Raw genomic sequence first — 24212 nt, forward strand, 5'->3', positions numbered from 1 at the left:
AGTTGTCACAGGTAGTACTGATGGAATTGGAAAATCATATGCAGAAGAGGTAGGTGATTTTCAAGATCTTTCCTTTTAATATAAAAAATAAGAATAAATATGGGACGATTTCTTAGAGTAGTTTTGATTTTTGAAGTAAAAAACACAAATATAATGTTGCATGGTACAATAGATGCTTTTTGTTTCTACCTTGTTGGAAATACCATATTTGCCTAAACAGACACAATTTTTTGAAACAAATTTCATGTAAAATAAGTATAAAACTTTCTGGTTGTACTGGGTAGTTGGAACTGGGAACAATTTAGTGTAATTTTATTTTATGTCATGTAAGTGTGTACAATCTTCAGATTTGAAAGTCAATTATTTTGAACTATTTTCCAAAAAATGAAAATATTATAGGTGGTTACATTTCTAGGCTAGTCCATGACATCATTTTCACAAGAAGGACTGTGATTAACAGAAAGGTATTGATAGACACAGGCAAAGGGTTCAGATTCTCTGCAATGAAATTAAAGAACAGGAGAGCATCATAGTTTGAAGACCATTGGACAAAGCAGGAGCCGGGGCAGTATTCTTTAGGCAAGTCTCCCTGCCTTCTGGTCCCTGTGAAGGCACCTACAGCCTATGATGAAGTGATCTGGAACAGTGGGGTGATTCTAATAAAGATGCCAGCAGATTCACTGGATCTTCCATTTATCATTCTCAAAAGGTCTTTTTGTTAATTTTAATTTTTCCAGCTTTTTATTTGGAAGAATATCAAAACTACAGAAAAGTTGCAAGAATATAGCAAACACCTGTATACTCTTCACCTGGATTCACTAATTGTTAATATTTGGCACATTTAATTTACTTTATTATTATTATTAATTATTTCGCTGGACCATTTGTAAGTTAGTTATAGACATAACAGTTCACCCCTAAATATTTCAGGATGAATCTTCTAAGAGCTAAAACATTCACCCTTACAACCTTGATACATTGGTCACAATAGGAAGTTTAACGTGACACAATACTGTTGCATAACATACAGCCCTTATGCAGGTTTCCAGTTGCCCCAATACATCCTTTTAAGCTCTTTTTTAATCGTTGTTTTTTCAAGATCCAGGTAAGGATTACGCATTGCATTTGGTGTCATGTCTCTTAGTCTCCATTAATCTAAAAGAGTAAGTTAGCCTTATTTTTCTTTTATAAGAATGCCATTTTTGAAAAATCCAGTTTAGTTGTTTTGCAGACAAACTTGGATTTGTCTCATTTTTGTCTCATTAGATTCAGGAAAAGCATTTTTTCATCAGGAAGGCTACACAGGTTTATCCTTCTGAGTTCATCTTATTAGGAGGCAAAAGAAGTCTCATTTGTCCCATTATTGATTATAAACGTAATTAATAAGGAATATGTGGAATGACACTTTGAGGCTGTATAAATATATTATTTCCCAAGAATCTTTTATCCAGTGGTGTTAGGATTCATTGATAGTTTTTGCCTAGATTGGTTATTACCATGGTGGTTAAAAAATGGTGATTTTTGGCCAGGTACAGTGGCTCACACCTTTAATCCCAGCACTTTGGGAGGCCGAGGTTGGTGGATCACCTGAGGTCAGGAGTTCAAGACCAGCCTGGCCAACATGGTGAAACCCTATCTCTACTAAAAATACAAAAATTAGCTGGACATGGTGGTGGGTGCTTGTAATCCCAGCTACTCAGGAGGCTGAGGCAGGAGAATCGCTTGAACCCAGGAGGTGGAGGTTGCAGTGAGCCGAGATCACACCGTGGCACTCCAGCCTGGGTGACAGAGCAAGACTCCGTCTCAAAAAAAAAAATAAGTGATTTGTTTCTAATGCTATATCTCCTACATTTATTAAGATGGTGTTTTTCTATAAAAACTTTTCCTTATCCTTCTTGCCCTATTAATTTTTTAAAAGAAAGTATCAGTATGGGCTAATGGTTTTTTTAGTGGTGTTATAACAGATTAATTTTGCAAATCATCACCAACCTTTTTATTTTTATAAAAAATGTTCTTCCATAGCTTCATTTGCAATATCACTCACTACTTAATAAACCCTGACTTTAGGATTTAAGACTGGAATATTAGTTTGCTAAATCACTTTTAGTTCATAGCACCTAATTTATTGCTCATTTATATTCTGTCTAGAATATTTCACTAAATAGTTTTGTGCAGATTAGTGCTTTTTTTCCTCTACTACTATATTTATGTGTCCTGGGATAGTAACCACATTTGTGTAAATCTTTTTCATTATGTACAACACTTACATATGCTGGGTATGTACACAGAAGGTGTTCCTCAGGAAATTTTTTATTAATTTATTCAATTAACTTCTTTAGTTTGCCATGGTCCATTAAGTATAATGCTCAACTTAAAATTTTAAAAATAATTGTTTTTAGGAATTTTTAAAATTTTAGTAGTAGTTTCCTTTGCCAGTCCTCTGATGTTTGTTTTATATATCCATTCTGCAGCAAAAACTTTTTTTTTTTTTTTTTTTTTGAGATGGAGTCTTGCTCTGTTGCCCAGGCTGGAGTGTAGTGGTGGGTGCAATCACAGCTCACTGCAGTCTAGACTTCCTGGGCTCAGGTGATCCTCCCACCTCAGCCTCCTGAGTAGCTGGAACTACAGGCATGTGCCACCACACTCAGATAATTAAAAAAAAAAAAAAAAATTTTTTTTTTAAATTTTTTGTAGAGATGGGATTTTACTATGTTGCCCAGGATGGTTTTGGACTCCTGGGCTTAAGCAGTTCTCCCACTTCGGCCTTCTGAATTGCTGGGATTACAGGCATGAACCACTGTGCTTGGCACAAAAACTTTTTAAAGCTAATTTTTAAATTATAGAAGTAGTAGACACTTAAAGGTTTAAAAAACCCAAATAGTATAGATGATATAAAATGAAAAAGTAAAAGTCTCCCTCCTTCTAAAACCCTTTCACATTTAAATACTAGCTTGGCTTAGAAAGATAACTTTTGGGGGCATTTTTTTGGTAAAATCTCTATTTTGGATTGTGTCTTCATTACACTTGGGTTTATGTTTTGAACTATCATCTGGACAGGTTTTCTTAAAATGGGGGTTATAGCTCATTAATGTTTTTCAGTGACATGCACAGGTGTGATTCAAATCTCCTTTACTGTTTCAGTTAGCAAAGCATGGAATGAAGGTTGTCCTTATCAGCAGATCAAAGGATAAACTTGACCAGGTTTCCAGTGAAATAAGTAAGTTCTCACATCAAACAAAAGGAATACATAGCTAATTAATGTTTTCAAGCAGTTATCCGGTACTGACAGTTATTTCTGGTTCAGGAAACTTCTTTTTCAAGGAGAGATATCATGAAAGAGCATTAAAAAGCACAGGATGCTTTAAAAATGGATCATCAATTTTAGGCTGGGTGCGGTGGCTCACGCCTGTAATCCCAGCACTTTGGGAGGCTGAGGCAGGTGGATTACCTGAGGTCAGGAGTTTGAGACTGGCCTGACCAACATGGTGAAACCCCGTCTCTACTAAAAATTAAAAAAAAATTAGCTGGGTATGGTGGCGGGCACCTGTAATCCCAGCTACTCGGGAGGCTGAGGCAGGAGAATCTCTTGAACCTGGGTGGTGGAAGTTGCAGTGAGCCAAGATAGTCCCACTGCACTCCAGCCTGGGTGACAGAGTGAGACTCCATCTCAGAAAACAAACAAACAAAAAAAGTTTTTAAAAAATTGTTTTAGGGTGATTGTAATTTGCTTAAAATGTCTTTTACTAATTTATTTTTGTCTTGTCAGTAGTCAAATTATCTGATTATTTTATCGTATTCTGCTGAAATGTCTAAACTTGTTTGCTGTGACTTCATTTCAGTATTCCTGAATGTTTTTTACTCTTTTTATCTCAGTGTTTCTAAATGTATAACACATATGTGTTAGGAAAAATAGAAAAGGTAGCAATACCCATGTGACAGGGAAAATCTTTTGAACTTTCTTCTTAGGCAATTATACTTGAGACCTGAATTACAATATGGCAAAGACTCTTAACTAACTTCTACTTAATCAACCAGATGGATAAACAAATGCTGTTCATTTGTTTGGTAAAACATACTAACTGATGTCCCCAGTTTGCTGACCATTTGTGGCCAGGAAGCTTCTGTGTATAATGCTTATATACTTTTATCCTCACAAATCAAATTGTTTACTTATTAAGAGTCAATTGTGTTTGTTTCCAGACTTATGTTGGGTATATTTTTTATTAAATATTCTGTAAAATGATGAACTATTAGTGTAAAAGCTAGAGTTAGTTCTATAAAAACTAAGTTGAATGCTCTAAAAAAAGTGAGTAAAATTACTTCTTTGAAAAATTGGCCGTCAATTTAGTGTTGAACAAAGACAAATGTAAAATATTGGAAGAACTTACAAAAAAGAAATCTGCTCTCCTGATTGTTTCATATGTGTTGAAGTTTGCGCTGTACTTTACTAGAACTGAAATTGTAATCATAAATGATAGAATATGGGTGTGATGCATGCAAGAAAGACTGGAATTCAAGTCCGCAGATCCAATCTCAAAGACAAGGTCTTGGCCCTACACAGAGGATTGGTGAATGAATTACATTTATACATGGTTTAAGTGAAAATAAAATGATTACCATGTGTATTTATCTCTATGAGTCCTTGTTTAAACTAACTTCTCAGCTAACAGATTGTCCAAATTCTTTCAATGAGAATTGATGAGAGAGGATTTCTTCTATATTTTGTTACTAACATTACCACCTACTGCTAACATTTATATAGTGCTTTATTATTTATTCATTCTCTCACATGTATTGTCTCCTTTGATTCTTCCAACATACTTATGAGGTATATTTTGTTACTATTTCTTTCCAGACCATAGCTGGTCCTATTGGACAGCTTCACTTCATCTTTAGATAAAAAACAGAGTGTATTCGTCTGTTTTTCATGCTGCTGATAAAGATATACCTGAGACTGGGTAATTTGTAAAGAAAAAGAAGTTTAATAGATACACATGGCTGAGGAGGCCTCACAATCATGGCGGAAGGTGAAAGGCACGTCTTACATGGTGGCAGGCAAGAGAGAAAATGAGAACCAAGTGAAAGGGGTTTCCCCTATAAAACCATCAGCTCTCATGAGACTTATTCACTACCATGAGAACAGTATGAGGGGAACCGCCCCCATGGTTCAATTGTCTCTTACCAGATCCCTCTCATAACACATGGGAATTATGGGAGATGCAATTAAAGATGAGATTTGGATGGGGACACAGCCAAACCATTCACAGCGCCTTATTGGGGATTCTCAATATTAAATATGTTACATCTTTTTTTTTTTAAATTATTTTAACCTTGCTGAGAGTACAGATCTTTACAAAGCTGAGCATGTGGTATATAGATATACAATGTATCTTTGGCATTTGAAGCTTTTAACATTCAAGATTTCAGCTATGTAAATGCAACCCCAAAGGGCCAAGATATACAGTATTTTACAGTTTTGCTGAAGTCTGAATCTGAATTAAGCCATGACACTAATGAGCCTGAGGTAGTTACTGAGATAGTAGGTGAATTTAACATACTGCCTGGATCTTAGCACTGTTTCATTCTTAGCTTCTTGTAGTCTTGTATATAATAACTCTTAAAGTGATTTAAAAAATGTTGTGTTTGTGGGTGTGTCTAGAAATTGCCTCTCAATGAATGCATCTACTAGTTGCTAGAAATAAAGGTTCATAGGCAGAAAGTAGATGCTTTTGACTAAATGGAATGTTGCATTTTGAAATGCTATGATATGAATGAATCTACCTTCTACTCGATACAGAAACAAGAAAAGCTACCTCATGACACTTTCAGCAAGTACTGCAGCCTGTACAAAAATTGCTCAGTGACTCAGAAGATATGCTTTAATGATATTTGAGAATTTGGTTAACTCATGATATGAGGTGGCACGTGACTGTTGGCAGAAATGTGATTCTGGAGAAAGAGAGGATTCTGTTCAAACATTTTCATGAAGGAACAGATGGTAAAGACACTGAATTGACCTTTATTAAAAGGCATGGGTTTTTATCCTTGTTAAAATTTTTGAAAAATGTTTTTCTGGGCATAATATGAATTTAATAGGAGAGGTGATATCAGCAGACTATGTCTTCTGTTCTAAGCTGAAAAAATACACAGAGGAGATTTATAAGTTAAGATAGATTTTTAACTGAGATGTAAATCACCTCTTTGGGAGGATAATGTTTGCATGAACATATTTATTCCAGGAGAAAGAAGGACCAGCATTTAATATTGTCAAAGACAGACTAACTCTGCATTTCTTTGATTATACCTTTAACACATCTTTATTGAATGCCTGTGTACCAGGTACTGTGCTAGGCAGTGAAGATACCATGGTGAACAAGGTGGCATGCAGTCCCTGTTCTCAAAGAACTTAAGTGCAGGAGACAGTAAAAACAAATAGGTAAAAAACAAACAAATAAACCAAACCAAAAAAAGCACACAAAAAAACAGACAAATAAATAATTGCAGCCTATATTGAATGCCACAAAGGAAACAAAGGGCTAGAGAGATAACAATAGAGAAGTTCTTACTTTGTTGCAGCATTGTGAGTTTTGCGATTCGCAAGGTGATAAAAGGGCTAGAATAACGGCCTGTTGCCCATATAACAGGACTCCAGTAATGAAACTGGAGCCTTACTGAAAGACCTATCCTCTGGGCCCATTTAGGGGTATAATGGTGGAGGGATTGTGTATGTGCAAGTTGCATAGGATACATGCACTAACGTTTCTATTTTCTTAAGCCTTGTTATGCAAGGGAATTTATGGCCTCCCAGTCTCATTAAACTGTAGCCTATTATGGAGTCCAAGTTCCAAGTTTCAGTCAGCCAACCAAGTCAACCAACTATATGAACTAAACATTAAATCCTAAATCTCTGGTAAGTGAATCATAAAAATATTTGGCCCAATCTGGTATTATATTGTTTTCTGTTGTGGGTGTCAGTGAGGGATATTTGAGTTAAGTCTTGAGGAGAAGAGGAATTCTTTTGCTAGGAAACTGCCCTTACTGTTGTGGTGGGGTTATTAGAGAATCTTCAAGCCAGAGAACACCAATCTTGGCAGACACAGGCAGGAGAACAGACTAGTACTATTTCCACTGGAAAGGGAGGTTCAGAGTAGCTTGGGAGTCCAAGATTCTCAGTTTCAGTTGAGTCTGACCAAATATCCCCATCCCAAATCTCAGGGTCACACTTTTTCTCATTCAGTGCTTTCAAATGAGACTAGGTGTCTGTGGAATTCAACTTAAGTTGTAATTCTGCAACTGGCACATTTAAATCTGATGTTAGCAAGGTGAACTCCATGGCTATAAAACATAAAATTTTTTACTGGGGCTACCACGGAAGTTCTCTGGTTCTCTCATGGTAAATGTGAGCTGACAGTTTAGTGAACTGAACTTGCCGTTTTTATTCTATAAGTGCTCCAGTATATTCAGAAGGAGCCACAGCTTAGCACAGTCTTTGTACTCATCATTTCTGCCAAACTCAAATGTAGCCACCATTTGGTCCCTCAAGGCACTTCTCCAATGGGTACTTCATTACAATTAACAGCCAGGGTTAATTTGATGAACTGTCATACCACTTACTGCATAATGGATTGCTAGTATCCCATTTCCCATTGGGAAGGGGCTTAACACTATGTCTAAGCCCAAGGACACAATCAAACCAGTGCAAAAGTCCTTTGAAGTTTGTCTTGTGATCCTACTCCTGAAACTAATTCCTGGATCAGGCAGAGCCCAGTCAGGAAACAGAAGTCACACAATTTAGTTTAACCAGGATAACTTGTCTCTTCTAGTCCAACATTTAAACTCACTCCAATGGGTTGAACTCATCGTTCTTACTTCCCTGTGTGACTGAAAGACAAAAAGAGGAAATGGGGGATTGATGAGGAAATTACTTGACAAGTGAAAAAAATCAAGGACTTTTTTTTTGGCTGCTCTCACCTTCGAAATCTGTCATCATATAAACTTGGGCACTTTATATCAAGAAGTAATTCCTTATGAATGTGGAGGGTAGCCTGCTCATCAGTGTCAAAATTTTTAAGAAAAATTTTGAATGGATTATATGTAGTTAGTAGGACACTAAATGTTTCACCAACAATGGATAAGTGCTTTGTCAGGATTGACTGCTTTGATGAAATTACAGTTCTTTGTAAGGATACCTGTCACCCTTTTAATTAAGACAAGCTGAAAGCCATCACACATGTAATAAGCTTATTTTATTATCATTCTTAGCCAGGATTATTCATATATTAAATATTTTTGCCAATTTTGATTCATCAAAGAAAAAAACTAGAAATTTTTTTAACACTGAGCTGAGTTTTTATTTGCAATAAAGCATAATAAAAAGGAGACTAGCTTTCAGAACAACCTGTTGGTTCACAGACTGTAGAGATGGTGATATTTATAATTCATATTATTATTTTACAGTCCTTTCTTCCTTCTCTTTTCATTTCGTTTCTTTTCTTTTTTTCTTTTTTGAGACAGAGTCTTACTTTGTCACGCAGGCTGGAATGCAGTGGCCCAAATATGGCTCATTGTGGCCTCAACCTCCCAGGCCCGAGCAGTTCTCCCACTTCAGCCTCCCAAGTAGCTGGGACTACAGGCTTGTACCACCACACTTGGCTGATTTTTTTTTTTTTTTTTTTAATTGAGACAAGGTCTCACTCTGTCATTCAGCCTGGAGTTCAATGGCGCAATCTTGGCTCACTGCAACCTACGCCTCCCAGGTTCAAGCAATTCTTGTGCCTCAGCCTCCTGAGTAACTGGGAATAAGAGGCATGTGCCACCATGCCTGGCTAATTTTTGTATTTTTAGTAGAGATGGGGGTTTCACCATATTGGCTAGGCTGGTCTTGAACTCCTGGCTTCATGTGATCCACCCACCCCGGCCTGCCAAAGTGCTGGGATTACAGGCCTGAGTCACTGCTCCCAGCCTAATTTTTTTGTTTGTTTGTTTTTTCTTGTATTTTTCGCAGAAACAGGGTTTCGCCATGTTACCCAGGCTGGTCTCCAGCTCCTGAGCTCCCACCTTGGCCCCCCAAAGTCCTGGGCTTATACATGTAAGCCACTGCGCCCAGCCCACGGTCAGTATTTCTGATTGGATGCAGTTTAATAAACTTTGATTTTTAAAACTGCATATTTCTTTCTTGGATTTAAAAAAATCAAACCATGAGATTTCTCTTTTTTGTAACTTATCTCAGGGTGTAAAGCTTTTGGATGGTCCTGTAACTCCATGGCTTTATCTCTTGAAATGCAATGCTTTTTTAGAAATGTAAATCTTACTGGTCTATAGTGAACAGAAGAGTAGGATAAGGTAAGAAATGTCCATTTCACTTTTTCAGGCCTTACTTGGAATCAAATTTGTATAGTTAAGATATGAATTTGACCAAATAAGTTTGTTCCGCAATTTTCTGATGCAGTAATAATACCATTAATACGATGCCTTGTTATATTTAGCTTGTTTCGTTTTCATAAGTACAACAGGAGGCATTAGTAAACACCTGTAGACCTTTTCGTTTTATGTCTAATAAAACTAAAACCACATGATGTTAGGGTTAGAGAGTTAATCTCATATAGCCCCATGAGTCATGTTTTTAAAACTGCTTCTTTAATGCTAGAAATATCTTTGTTGCTCATAGAGTTTATATGTTACAGGGCCAGGAATAAAACCCATCCATTTTGCCTCTACTGGTTTTGCCCATAGTACCTGTAACTGTAGAGATATTCTACAATTTTGTCAATGTTCCTGGCCTTCCAGAAAGTGACGTTCTGTACTGCCTGTAAGACAGACTCCACAAGGCAGTGAGCTAGTCCCAGGATAGTTTCCTGAAAGGTCTTTGAAGCATTGTTTCCACATAAGAGAATCCTTGTTCCTTACTAGTGGGCTTGTCATGCTTAATTAAATGAAATTTACCATTAAATGAAACATTTCTGGCATGGTCATGGTTACAAAATTGTTTTATCTAATTATATCCTGATAGGGAGAAGGATAGATTCTTACTGAGACAATGCAAATAATTACATTGTCATGTAAAATAAAAGAACTCAATAAAGGCATGTTGTAGAATATTTGGCCATTGCTTTGATTAGTTTTACAGACAAGGCCAATCAATATGTGTTGTATTTTCTATATAATTAACATCTTTAAATTTATCTAATGATTTACCAGTTTATATTCCAGCTACTGTTGCAGCGTAACAAACCACCCCAAACTTATTGTGGTAAAGAAACAACCATTTTAGATGCTCACAAGTTTTTCTGGTCAGGAATTTTGTCAGGACTTAGACAATCCTTTTGCTCCTCATGGCATTACTGAGGTCACTTAGTGATATTTTGCTGACAGATGGTCTGCTCTGGAAGATCTAAGATGGCTTCTCTTAACAGGTCTAGTGACTTGGCAGGCGATGGCCAGAGGCTGGACTTAGCTGGGACTGTTGACTAGAACACCTACATGTAGCCTCTCTAGCATAGCCATCTCAGGGTAACTGGACTTCTCACATGGTAACTATATTCCCCCAGAGTGAACATTCCAAGAGAACCAGGCAGAGGCTTATGTCTTTGTTGCCTGGTCTCAGAATTCATGTAGCATTATTACTGCCATACTCTGTTGGTCAAAGCAGTCATGAATCTGCCCAGATTTAAGGGGAGAGGAATAGACTCTACCATTTGATAAGGGAGTGGCATGGTAACTTTGGCAAAGAACATATGGGATAGAAGATATTGTTGGAAAATACGATCTGGATTTGGAAAATACAATCTGCCAGTTTACAAGCTATATTAAAGTTTCCCAGGGAATATTTTTCCTGAATTCTGTGGGATCAGTAGGAAAAACATAGAATTCCAAGAGCGTTCATTGCAATTTGCCCAAGTATGGCTAACTACCATGAGGGTTAGTGAAAAATTAAGAAGAAAAAAAAGACGTTTTCTCAAAATATTAAGTTTTTTCTGCTTCTATTTAGTCTTGCAAAATTAATTTTTGTTCCATTGGTCAGCAGCATGCTTTTATAAAATGTTTAATTTTGGAATATAGAGTCCTATAAATACTAACTCAATTTCCTGGTACAATTTGTCAGATTGTCTGCTTTTGTGGCAATGTTGGGTTACACTGAGCAGGAAGCCTGACTTACACTGAGAATGAGTTGATTTTCTGCAGCATCAGTAATAGCCAAGAGTCCAGATAACAGCCCTTGCTGAGGCTAATTAGTCTTTTGATGATCTTCCTAAAGACTCTATTTTCTGACATTCAGTTTATGGCTGGGGCCCTTAGACAAGCTTGAAGGAAATGTAGCAACCACCTGTTAATAAGACTGATGGTTAATTTATTATAATAATTACCACTGTCAGAATGGAATCCCCTAGTGGGATATAATATGGAACTAATTAATATGATTTAGTCAGTGATTATCCTGAGGGTATGAGCCTTATCATGGACATTAAAGGAATTGATACCTCCAGAGACTTTCATAATGTGTGTTTTTAAATTGCCAACTATTAAGAGTATTTTGTACTTGTTGATAACGTAATCTTAGCAATCAATTTGTTCATAGTTGTGCCAGTCTTTGCATAGAATCAGGAATATGTTTCTATTCATCCTGAAAAGTAGTACATGTTGAGCCATATTTATTATTAGTTACACCTTGCCTACACATAATTGATCAGGGTGTTGAGCTTCTCTTATTGATTTAATAGTTCTTCCCATATCATGGGCTTGATAAACAAAGCAGGTCTCATAAGAGAGCTGAACTAATTAAAGATGTGGAATATGCTATGTATCTAGTTACACCTAATGTCCTCCTTGCTCAATAGTGCTGTGTAGCGGTTAATCAAGAAGCACTGAAGATAGTTTGGGTGTAAAGTATATCTTAACAGTTTTATTTTTCTTCATCTGAGGCCCAAATTTGTGAAGAGACTAATCGTTATACTGACATATAAGCATAAGTCTTAGGTACCCAAGACAAGAAATGATTATAGTCTTAATTTGGCATGACAGCAATTAAAGCATAGCTACAAGAAATAATAGTTATTAGCAAATCTAGCATATACAGAAACAAGAAACTTTTGTTTGAAAATCATTCAACAGCATGACAAAAGTCAACACAAAAGCTCAAAAAGTTAACAGGCTCTTAGGAAGTGAGAGTATTCGAAGGAGATAAGGAACCTTTGCTAGCCAGGCTGGATACTGAGGCACATAGTAATTTTGATAGCTTTATCATTAAGAGAAGACTATATTCTCAAAGATCAATTTTCTTCTCCACAACTGGTTCCAGACAGTTTAACTCATAAGCTTTCTTTGTTGATTTCAATATATTTTATACCCTTATATATATATATAAGGTTATCTTATATATATATCTTATCTATATATAAGATATATATATATAGAGAGAGAGATGACAAGTTAATACTTTCAACTAGCTTAAAATATGTTAACTTTACATTCTGTGATTATTCTTCAAGTTGTTGCACATACCACATTGAGTTCTCCATCCTAACTGGAGTTTTCTGTATGAATTTTAATCTTTAGAAATTGTCCAGGGCAACCAAAGATTCTCTTTATTTCACTCGCTGTGATATTTGTATAGTATTTCAAGGTCAGTTAAGAATTATAGATATTATATTTAAGTTGACATTGCAGAGCAACATGATCATTGCTGATACCACGTTTGTCCAAGAGGTGACATTTGAAAGTTTTCCACAGACAGCGTGAAGAGTTACTTAGTTTAAATGATTTGGGGAATGTCTGAAGTTCACAAGTGTCAAGCCTTGGCATTATATTTCATGCTGTGATAATATCAGAAGATATATAGCTATTTTTAAAATTAAAGTTATCAAACCAGTTTTAATTTGGTTAGGGATTTACCTTAATTAGGAGTGTAATGTGAAACTTGGATTCTTATATAACTCTGCATTTATTTACCAATATTAGAAAAGTTTCAAAAGTTTATGTTAGTACATTTTAAAATAATGACTAGTTGTTAGCCAAAGATCTGAATTTTAAAAACTATCACTGTTTGAGCTGGCCATTTCTGTGGGGAATGATTTGTCTGAGATTGCCAGCACATTTAAAGCCTCAGAATTTTTGTCCTTGTCTAATAATTTTTGAGTTTTTTTCTTCTTAGATTTAAATAAGCACTTATTAAGTCTCTATAAGCTATCCAAAACAGGGGCTTTTCCAAATTTGTAAGAGATAATTGATGGGCAGTATTGTTCACGTCTTCTGTATCCTTATTGGTTTCCTTTCCACTTTCTCCAATTATTTTGAGAGGGGAAATGAAATCACCCACTATAATTATGGATTTGTCCTTCACAATTTTTCTATTTATCTGTTATTAGGTGTATTAACATTTAGAGTCGTATGTCCTCTTGATGAATTCACTCTTTATCATTATGGAATGACCCTCTTTATTCTTGGTAATAATCTTTGCTCTGAAATCTACTTTGACGGAAATTTACTTTGTCTAGCTTTCTTTTGATTAGTGTTAGCGTGGCATTTCTTTTTCCTTTAATCTATAAGTGCTTTATATTTTAAATGGGTTTCTTATGGACAGCATAGAGTTGATCTCACTTTTTTATCTAAATTGATGGTTTCTGCCTTTTAATTGGGGTCCCCAGACCATCTACATTCAGTGTCATTATTGATTGAGCTAAAACCTACCAATTGCTTTTTGTTTGCTATTTATTCTGTCTGTTCTTTGTTCCCTTTTTCATTTTTTCTGCCTGCTTTTGGATTAATTGCATGCTTTTTATAATTCTAATTTTATTTCTATCCTCGGTTTGCTGACCGTATATCTTTTTTTTCTTTCTTTTAAAAGTCTTATATTTACATACATATTAACATTTCTGATGCTCTTCATTCTTTTATGTAAATGATTTCAATCAGGAATCTTTTATTTCCCTTTTCCCCTGTCTGAAGGACTTCCTTTAACATTTCTTGTAGTCTGGTCTGCTGATGATTCATTCTTTTTGTATATCTGAGAAAAAAACCCTTTAAATTTGAAAGGTATTTTCTCTGGGTATAAAATTATAGATAGATGGTTTCTTTTTGTTTTCTGGTACTTAAACTACTTTGCTTCACTGTCTTCTGGCTTGCATTGTTTCTGATAAGAAGTCAGCTGTTATTCTTACCTTTTTATCACCATGCATAATGTGAGGTTTTTCTCTTTTCTGGTTACTTCTAAGATTTTTCTCTTTATCACTTAAGCTTTTTATTATTATTATTATTATTTTGCCTCTTGTTGTAGTTTCCCTACTTGGAGTTTGTTAAGCTTAAATTTAAGTGTTCATAGTTTTCGGATAGTTTCTTCATCTCACACTCTTTTTCTGGGACTTTAGTTACATATATATTAAGTTGTCTTAACCCACTGATGCTGTCTTTAGTTTTTATTTGAGTTTCTTTTCTCTCTGTGTTTCATTTTTGGACAGTGTTTATTTATATGCCTTCACATTCACCAACGTTTTTTTCTGCAGTGTCTAATCTGCTGTTAATTCTGTTAGTGCATTTTTAATCCAGACATTGTCCTTTTTCTCTCTGTATTAAAATTTCTGCCAATTTTATATCTTCTACACCTTTTCTTTTTTTGAGACGGAGTCTCGCTCTTTTGCCCAGACCGGACTGCAGTGGCGCTATCTCAGCTCACTGCAAGCTCTGCCTCCCGGGTTCACGCCATTCTCCTGCCTCAGCCTCCCGAGTAGCTGGGACTACAGGCACCGGCCACTGCGCCCAGCTAATTTTTGTATTTTTAGTAGAGACGGGGTTTCACCATGTTAGCCAAGATGGTCTCGATCTCCTGACCTTGTGATCTGCCCGCCTCGGCCTCCCAAAATGCTGGGATTACAGGCGTGAGCCACCGCGCCTGGCCTCGCCTTTTCTTAACATGCTCACTCTCTAGTTTCTTGAACATATAGAATATATCTGTCATAATTATTTTAATGTGTTTAGTGTTTTGTCTACGAGTTCCTCAATTAGTAGACTGCTAATTGGTAGACAGACTTGACTTCTGCGCTCTATCTGAATTCCTCTTCTCCTCATAATGGCCTAGAAAATCTCTCCAGACTATAAGCTAGGGTCATAGGGCTCACCTCATTTGTTTTCTTTCTCTTAGGGACTTCTGTCATGCATTCTTTATTGTCCAATGTCTGGAAACCATTGCTCCATATATTTTGTCCATTTTTGTTCAGGCTGGTCAAGTGATGTCCAGTTTTTTAGTTTAAGGCCAAGGAATAAATCTAGTCTCTGTTACACCATCATGGCCAGAAGCAGAAGTCCCTCTCCCCTCCTTTGTTAACCATCATAGATTTCCTGGTAAATATTACCATCATTGCATGTGTCCATAAATGTTTGGTCTACATCACACTTTTAAAGAGAGACAAGGACACAATTCTTTTCTATTTGGTTGTACCAGGCCTAGCATGGTTTAATGGGTGTGGGCGCTTAGTAAGTATTGTTTTGGTGACTGAAGAACTACTGTGAAACTTCCTCATATTCTTACTCTTGCACAGAAAGATATTTTGAAACTTAGCTTATGGTCCAATTTTGGCACACACGGTTTTTTAAGCCAATATGAGACCATGTTGTAAAACTGTCTAACTAAACGTTTTCTCCAAGTGTAGCTTATTTCAACTTCATTACTGTTTGTTACCAGTCGTTTACTCTGATAGAGAAAAACATCTGTAATATGGGTGGATATTTTGTTAAAAATGTAGCATACCCACCAATTAGTTGGCCCAGCTAAATTAGCATGTGTTGGTCTGCATCTCCAATTAAGGCAGCTGCTTGAATGTTGCTGTTCTACAGCTGGCATTAGGGATGTGGGAGTGTACTCCACCGTGGCCAGACACTAGCTGTACCTCTCAATTAACATATTTGCCTATGTTTGTATGGTTTCTTTAAAACAGTAAGGGGTCTTTCCAATTGGATTATTGATGGTTCAGTGACTTTTGTGTAAAAAAAAAACACTTTTTTTGGTTGAGAAATGTGGGACCAAGGTGTTATTAAATGAGTACCATTTAAGTAGAGAATGTTTCTCCTCCCACTTTTAAAATTTGGTTGTTGTTCTAAGTGGATAATTGGAATTTGAGGTACAACCTTCAGCTATAAAAGAATTTGTAGAATGGCATATTCTTGGAAACATTTATAAAATTTAGTAGTTTTATGTGGTGATTGCTTCCTTTCTTATCATGAAAAGAAAGTACTTTGAAACTTTTATTGAAAAGATTCACTTTAACTTGATTTTTCCATCAAGTGAAGTTAAATATTTTCTTGTCAGTTACCAGTTGTTTTGATCATCTTATTTTGCCATTATTTATTAAATGCATATTTTTGTTACATGCTAATTTTTAAAATAACTACAAACCAATTAGGTAATTTAAATGACCTAGCGTTATGTCTAATACTAGAATCAAAGAGAAGAGGAATTCATTAACACCAATAGGAATTTTCACATATTTGAATTATTTCATTTCTTTGCTATTAAAAGCCAATAGAATTAATATTTAATGACACCAGGCCACTAATAGAAAAAATGATATGGAATCAACTTTTAATGTGCTTTCATTCTGTTTAATGCTGTAGAGATGTACAAAATCTAAGACGCAATCATTCTGCAATACCTGATGAAAGTATTAAATCACAGATGTAAATATATTTAACTTTTGTGGAACACTTAATCATGTTCAGGCATGTTTGGAAAACATACTCCTCACATGATTTAAAAGGCATCTCTGTTTAGGAACTGCTGATGGATCAATACTCTTATTTTATAAATATGAAAACGAAGTCTGGGGAGAGACCAACTCACATCCAGTGAATGGCACAACTAACTGAGTTCTAATCTTTGACTTCTTGTGCTGTGTTCTCCGTGACTCCATGCTCTTAAGTGTACTTTAAGTATTGTAGGTGGGTAACTGAATAACTTTTGGAAGGTGCATCCCCAAAACATAATGTCAGAATTACGTCACATCAACAGATAAAACACAAACTAAATTAAATTTGCAGCATGACTATGTTTGAATGCAGTTGCCTATTGGAGTTATTATTATTGTATCATTTAATTGATATGTACAATAATTTTTCCTTTTTAAGACATAGCCATGCCTTATGCTGTATTCATTTATTTAGAGACAGAGTCTCACTCTGTACCCCAGGCTACAGCACAGTAGCACAATCTTGGTTCACTGCAGCCTCTGCCTCCTGGTGTGTCCACAGTTGGTTCCTTCTGGTGGGTTCTTGGTCTCACTGACTTCAAGAATGAAGCCACAGACGTTCCCCGTGAGTGTTATATAGAGCTTAAAGATGGTGTGTCCAGAATTTGTTCCTTCAGATGGGTCCAGAGTTTCTTCCTTCTGGTGGGTTCATGGTCTTGCTGACTTCAAGATTGAAGCCACAGACCTCACCTCGAGTGTTACAGCTCTTAGAGGTGGTGTGGACCCAAAGAGTGAGCAGCAGCAAGATTTACTGTGAAGAGTGAAAGAACAAACATTCCACAACACAGAAGGAGACCAGAGTGGGTTGCCGCTGCTGGCTCTGGTGGCCAGTTTTTATTCCCTTATTTGGCCCCGCCCATGTCCTGCTGATTGGTCCATTTTACAGAGTGCTGATTGGTCCATTTTACAGAGTGCTGATTGGTCCATTTTTACAGAATGCTGATTGGTGCATTTACAATCCTCTAGCTAGACACAGACTGCTGACTGATACATTTACAATCCTCTAGCTAGACAGAAAAGTTCACCAAGTCCCCACCAGACTCAGAAGCTCAGCTGGCTTCACCTCTGACCAGGTTCAAGTGATTCTGGTGCCTCAGCCTCCCAAGAAGCTGGGATTACAGGGTCCTGCACCACTCCTGGCTGATTTTTGTATTTTTAGGAGACACAGGGTTTCACCATATTGGCCAGGCTGGCCTTGAACTCCTGACCTCAAGTGATCCGCCTGCCTCAGCCTCCCAAAGTGCTGACATTATAGGCGTGAGCCACTGCCTCACTGCCTTAAATATGCTGGCCCCTACTGTGTATTTAAGCATGGCTTTAAATCAGTACAATTAGTAACTAAAGAAAGCTAAACTGTTTTTATATTCTAAAACAAGCTTTGATTAAAAACAAATAGTCTTACAGTAATATTTTAAATGTTTCCTGAAAATGTAATGAAATAAGCATCCATAGTTGATTCTTAGAACAATTATGAGGACACTGAGACCTGGCAAGGTCACCCAGTGCACAGTAAAGCTGAGCTTCAATTGCCCATCATCTAATTGCAGGTCTAGTTCTCATTCCACTTCTAGATTGTGATGTTGATATTTCTAACTGTTCACCCCCTTCCAGTTTTCCTTTATGGTATTAATCTAGAATCTCAAGGCCTTTTGAATGTATGACATTGTTTTTCAATTATGAATCACTTAAAATCAGTGTTTTTGGCTTCTATTTTCTGAAGTGAAGAAATAGAATGGAGGATGCTGCTGTCACTACCCATTTCTAGAAAGCCTTTATTCAGTCTTTGTGTGCCTTTTACTAGTGGTTTATGTGCCTGGATGTTAGACCAGCAATGTGGGGGCCACCCTCATGTGTGAGTCTCTAGCTTTCCTCCTGCTTCAGTTTGGCTATTTTGCTTTGATCAGTTTTGTAAATTCCGTTTTGTATTCTTTCGATAGAAGGGCCTATTGCAATAAAGTGAAAATCATTGCTCAGAAAATTCTCCACATTTTCTCTACCAATCCTTATTGCTTCCTTCCAACAAAGGACTTAGATTACTCAAAATGTGTCTTTACGTGCCTCGCCTTCTATCCTCAGAGAAAGAAATGCCATCTTCTCTAAAAGCTAACTTTTCCCTGGTATCTTGATCCCCAGTGTCTTCCTGGTTCCTTAGGACTTGTTCCCATAGCATTCTTCTCCATCTGATATGTCTCAAACAGTTACACTATAGACAAATTTTGTTGAGCCGATTGTTTGTTTTAAAAATCAGTACATTTCACTTACTCAAATCTGAATTTATATTTTCTTCTGAAAATTTAAAGGATCTGTTAACCCTGGGCCCAGCATTCTTGCAGGGCAGCAATCCACTGGAGCTGTGAACCAGTTGTCCTTTAGATGGGAATGTTCCTGTCAAGTTAGCCCAGCCCACTCATACAGTGCAGCACCTGCTTGCTTTTATTAGGACCTCTTCACTTGCTTAAGTAATGGACTTGGCACTGATGACATTTAACTCTCTGCCGGGCACAGTGGTTCACACTTGTAATTCCAGCGCTTGAGAAGGCCAAAGTGGGAGGATGGCTTGAGCCCAGAAGTTCAAAAGACCAACCTGGGCAACATAGGGAGACCCTGTCTCTACAAATATAAAAAATACAAAAATCAGCCAGGCTTGGTGGTGTGCACCTGTGGTCCCAGCCACTGGGGAGGCTGAGGTGGAGGATTGCTTAAACCTCGGAGGTTGAGGCTGCAATGAGCCACTGTCTCGTCACTGCGCTCCAGCCTGGGTAACAGAGTGAGACCCTGTCTCAAAAGAAAAAGAAAAACAAGTTTGCAGTCTTTATTATCCTTTAAGGCCTCTTAGCCTTGCAGGACATCTAAAGAGAAATTCTATTTTGTTTGCAAGCCATTTCAGAATATTTGTAAGACACGTAGAACATTTTAGTAATAGGATTTGCCTTATTTTCAGTGAAATTTATTTCTTCTATTATGGTATACTTATAAGTATTCTCCACTAATTTTGCTTTTGTCACATAACAGAAATATCTATAAATATGAATACTAAAACAATGTAAACTTCGGACATAGGAAAATCACAAAAATACGCATGTACAGGTTAGTGAGTGATTAGAGAGGGAGAGAATCACATGCTGCCTACTACTTTTTTTTTTTCTCTCCCCAGAGGGAGCCACTATCTTAATTTCTAACATTATCACTTAATTTTGACTTCTTGGACTTTATAGAAATTGTATGATACAGTATAGTTTCTTTTGAGTTTTGGCTTCTTCAGCTCAGCATTAATGTTTGTGACATTCATCCATATTTTTACATGTAGCTATAATTCACTCCTTTTAATCGCTTTATGAATGTATTACAATTTAGTTGTATATCCAATTGTTGATGGACTTTTGGGTTGCTTCCAGTTTCTGGCTATTATCAATAACGTGACTATGAACAAGACTGTACATGTCTTTTGGAGCACATATATACATTATATACATTCATTTCTGTTGGATATATATGTAGGAGTGGACTCATATTCTTTTTTCTCTTTTTGAGACAGACTATCGCTCTGTCACCCAGGCTGGAGTGCAGTGGGGCAATCTCAGCTCACTGCAACCTCCACCTCCCGGGCTCAAGTGATTCTCCTGCCTCAACCTCCCCAGTAACTGGGATTAAAGACACACACTACTATGCCCTGGTAATTTTTAGTAGAGATAGGGCTTCACCATGTTGGCCACACTGGCCTAGGACTCCTGACCTCAAGTGATCGACCCACCTCAGCCTCCCAAAGTGCTGGGATTACAGGTGTGAGCCACTGCGCCTGGCCTCACATTCTTGATAGTCTCTTTCTCATGTATAAGGCATTGCTGTTTCTTTCAGGATCTTTGGTACTGAGATACCGAGTACGTTTCTCAAGATCATATTACAAATATGGTAGCAGACTCAGAATTTGCACCTTTGTTTCTTCTATAAACTGTCACCTTAAAAACAAAACAAGACAAAACCAAAAACATTTAATGAGACCTGCAAATCTAACTATTTTCATTTATTTTGGTAGTTTTTATAAGTTTTACAAGTAATTGCATATATATCTCTCTCTCTCTCTTGAAAGCTGAACATCTAACCTTTTTATTTAACTGCTTTTTAAAGTTTTCAATGTACAAAATTTTATCTGTTGGTTCATGTGGAAGTTTACCTTCATTTAGCATGGTTCCAAGTGTTGAGTCGTTAATAGTGAGGAGACATAAAGTACATTTTAAAGATCCTGTTGATGGAGAGTAAATATGCTGCAGCTTACTGCATTAATTGGAAAATAAGCCATCATAAAATCCCTCTACTCCTGTTTTCTCTTAAAAGTTCATTCTTGAAAATGTCATAGAACAAATAGGTGTGCTCATTTAAGTTGGTGTGTACTATCTCAGCAAATGATGAGTTAAAAATTTTTGGGTTTTTTTTTGGCATTGCCTTCTTTCCATCACCCCTTCATGCACAGTGCTAAAACATTATTAATTGAATTTTCTCTTGGCACAATTACAAGATAACTTTTGCAAGGAGGGCTTAATGTTATTTAAATCATCATTTTACATAGCAACATTGCCTCTGGGACTTTTATACAATGCAACTGCTTTGGTAGATGAAAGAAATCAAGTACTGCTGCACAGACTTTTAGGAGTATTAATATATTTAAAAAGCAAGTAAAATGCCGATGTACTAGCTTGTGATCCAGTATGAATGGAAAATAAGTCCATGGGAATGGTTACTTTTTCTTGAATAGAACAGAGTATCATGGGAATGTGAGCTATTTCTAATCTTTTTTTGTGAATGAGTCTTCTTTAGATTAACAGATTTTCATCTGATTTGGGGGGAAAAGAAAAAGCTTTCGGCCAGTCATGGTGGCTCACGCCTGTAGTCTCAGCACCTTGGGAGGCCGAGGTAGGTAGATCGCTTGAGCCCAGGAGTTTGAGACCAGCCTGGGCAATATAGTGAGACCCCATCTCTACAAAAATACAAAAAAATAGCTGGGTGTGGTGGCACGTGCTTATAGTTTCAGCTACTTGGGAGGCTGAGGCAGGAGGACCCCTTGAACGTGAGAGGCGGAGGTTACAGTGAGCAGAGATCGCGCTACTGCACTCCATCCTGGGCAACAGTGAGACCCTGTCTCAAAACAAAAAACTCCACAAACTTTCAAGCCATTTTGAAAATGTTCAGAAATTTCTTGAAGAATATTTTATTAAGAACATTTTATCTTACTAGATTTGAAAAATATTTTGTGGTTTATTTATTCATTTTTAAAATAGAATTTAAAAAAATTTTTTTCAGAGGTAAGGTCTTGCTTTGTCACCCAGGGTGGAGTGTAGTGGTGTGATCATAGCTCACTGTAACTTTAAACTCCTGGGCGCAAGCAGGTCTGCCTCAGCCACCCAAGTAGTTAGCACTACTGGTGCACACCACTATGCTAGCTAATCTTTAAATTTTTCACAGAGTTGGAATCTTGCTCTGTTGCTCAGGCTGCTCTCAAACTCCTGACCTCAGTGATCCTCCCACCTTGGCCTCGCAATATGCTGGAATTACAGGAGTGAGCCACTGTACCTGGCCTAAAATCGACTTTGTTTCTTAGAATAGTTTGAGTTCACAGCAAATTGAACAGAAGGTAAAGAGACTTCCCAAATACTCCGTGTCCCCATATGTATGCAGCCTCCCCGACTATAAAATTCCCACATCAGAGTGTTAGATTAGAACCTATACTGACACATCGTTATCACCTAAAGTTCATAGTGCAGTGTAAAGTTTTCATGGCCTTGGAAGGAATACATTTAAATCTCAAGTTTTGTTGTATATACCACCTACAAAATGTTTTTCCTAGATGTCTGCATTTTGATTCCTTAGCTTATTTCTCTTTTGACTTTTTGAAAATGGAATAGAAAGTATATTTTTTGCTTTTTGCCCTTTTATGTTTTTAAGTTTAACATTGAATGTCTTTGGAAAATATATTTTACTCTATGCCTCTGTTTTCTGTTTCTGTTGTACATCGGGTATAGCCTGAAAGGGATCCAGGTAGATCCTAGGTCACATATGTGTATGCTTATAGAAACCAGGCAGGTGATAGGAATGATCTAAGTGGGCTGGGGTGAGGCAAGACTGAACACATGCCCCATGTAAAGGTGTCAGCTCTAGCTGTTACTACGCTATAGGGCAAGCTCAGGGGTGCCACATTTTCCAATTATTTTTAAAGAATTTTTAAAGAAAACCAAGATGTTTTATGTAAGACTTTGTAATTTTTTTTTTTTTTTGAGATGGAGTCTCGCTCTGTCACCCAGCTGGAGTGCAGTGGCACAATCTCGGTTCACTGCAACCTCTGCCTCCCAGGTTCAAGCGACACTCCTGCCTCAGCCTCCCAAGTAGCTGGGATTACAGGCACATGCCATCACGCCCAGCTAATTTTTTGTGTTTTTAGTAGAGGCAGGGTTTTACCATGTTGGCCAGGATGGTCTCGATCTCTTGACCTCATGATCTGCCCACCTCGGCCTTCCAAAGAGCTGGGACTACAGGCATGAGCCACCGCGCCTGGCCAAGACTTTGTAATTTTACATCAGCCCTAATTGGAATGAAAGAAAACTGAGGGTCCAACAACCCATGGACCACTATTTTCATTTATTTATCTTTATCAAGTCATTATTTCTATAACAATTAAATGTGCTAGAGACTCTTCGAAGAGGTTTATAGAAATCAACTCGTTGAATCCTTGAAAACCCCTTTGAGATTGGTACTTATATTATTCTCATTTGAGACATGATCCAAGTAAGATACAGAGGGATAAGAATTCCAAGGTAGGTGGAATTCTAAGATGTTCCCCAAGATACTCACCTTCAGGTATATACACCCCATATGATTCCCTTCCCTTAAGTTTAGGTGGGACCTGTGAGCATCATGGATGCCATTCTTGTGATTGGTTACATTATATGGCAAAGGCAATGGGAGTTTATAGATATTATTAAGGTCCCTAATCAGTTGACTTTGAGTTAGCCAAGAAGGAGGTTATCTCTGGTGGGCCTCACCCAATCAGGTGAGCACTCTAAAAGAGGGCCCAAGTGGAGACTTGAAGCAGAAGAAATCCTCATCTTTTGACCTTGAAGAAGTAAACTGCCGTCCTGTGGGGAGGGTTATGTGACGGGGAATGGCAGGTGGTCTCTAGGAGCAGAGGGCCCCAGTCTTATAACTGCAAGAAACTGAGTTGTGAACAACCAGTGAGCTTGAAAGTGGCGCCTGAGCCTTAGATGAAATCCTAGCCTGATGAGATCATGAACAGAGGAGTCAATTACATTACAGAAACTGAGAGATAATACATATATATTGTTCTAAACAGCCAAGTTCTGTGGTAATTGTGATGCAGCAGTGGAAAAGTAATACATACTCCTAGGATCACATTGCTGATGAGCGACAGATGCAGGTTTTGGATCCAGGTGCCCAACTACAGAACGTGCTGTCGGGGATCATTTGGTGGCTCCT

The 24212-nt window shown here is 37.3% G+C and overlaps 1 protein-coding gene across 2 annotated transcripts in view; it reads left to right on the plus strand.

Moving 5' to 3' along the window:
- The window catches only part of HSD17B12 (hydroxysteroid 17-beta dehydrogenase 12), a 172872-nt gene that overhangs the window by 70039 nt on the left and 78621 nt on the right, over positions 1-24212 (plus strand). The window contains exons 2-4 of one of the 2 annotated variants that reach the window (XM_063711083.1): positions 3-49; positions 3142-3217; positions 9005-9112. In XM_063711083.1, coding sequence (XP_063567153.1) covers positions 3-49; positions 3142-3217; positions 9005-9112 — 231 coding nt within the window. The remainder of the gene's footprint in view (positions 1-2; positions 50-3141; positions 3218-9004; positions 9113-24212) is intronic. The other variant, XM_004050971.3, reaches the window with a different exon arrangement.

Source organism: Gorilla gorilla, chromosome 9 (assembly GCF_029281585.2).
Source record: "Gorilla gorilla gorilla isolate KB3781 chromosome 9, NHGRI_mGorGor1-v2.1_pri, whole genome shotgun sequence".
Lineage (NCBI taxonomy): Eukaryota > Metazoa > Chordata > Mammalia > Primates > Hominidae > Gorilla > Gorilla gorilla.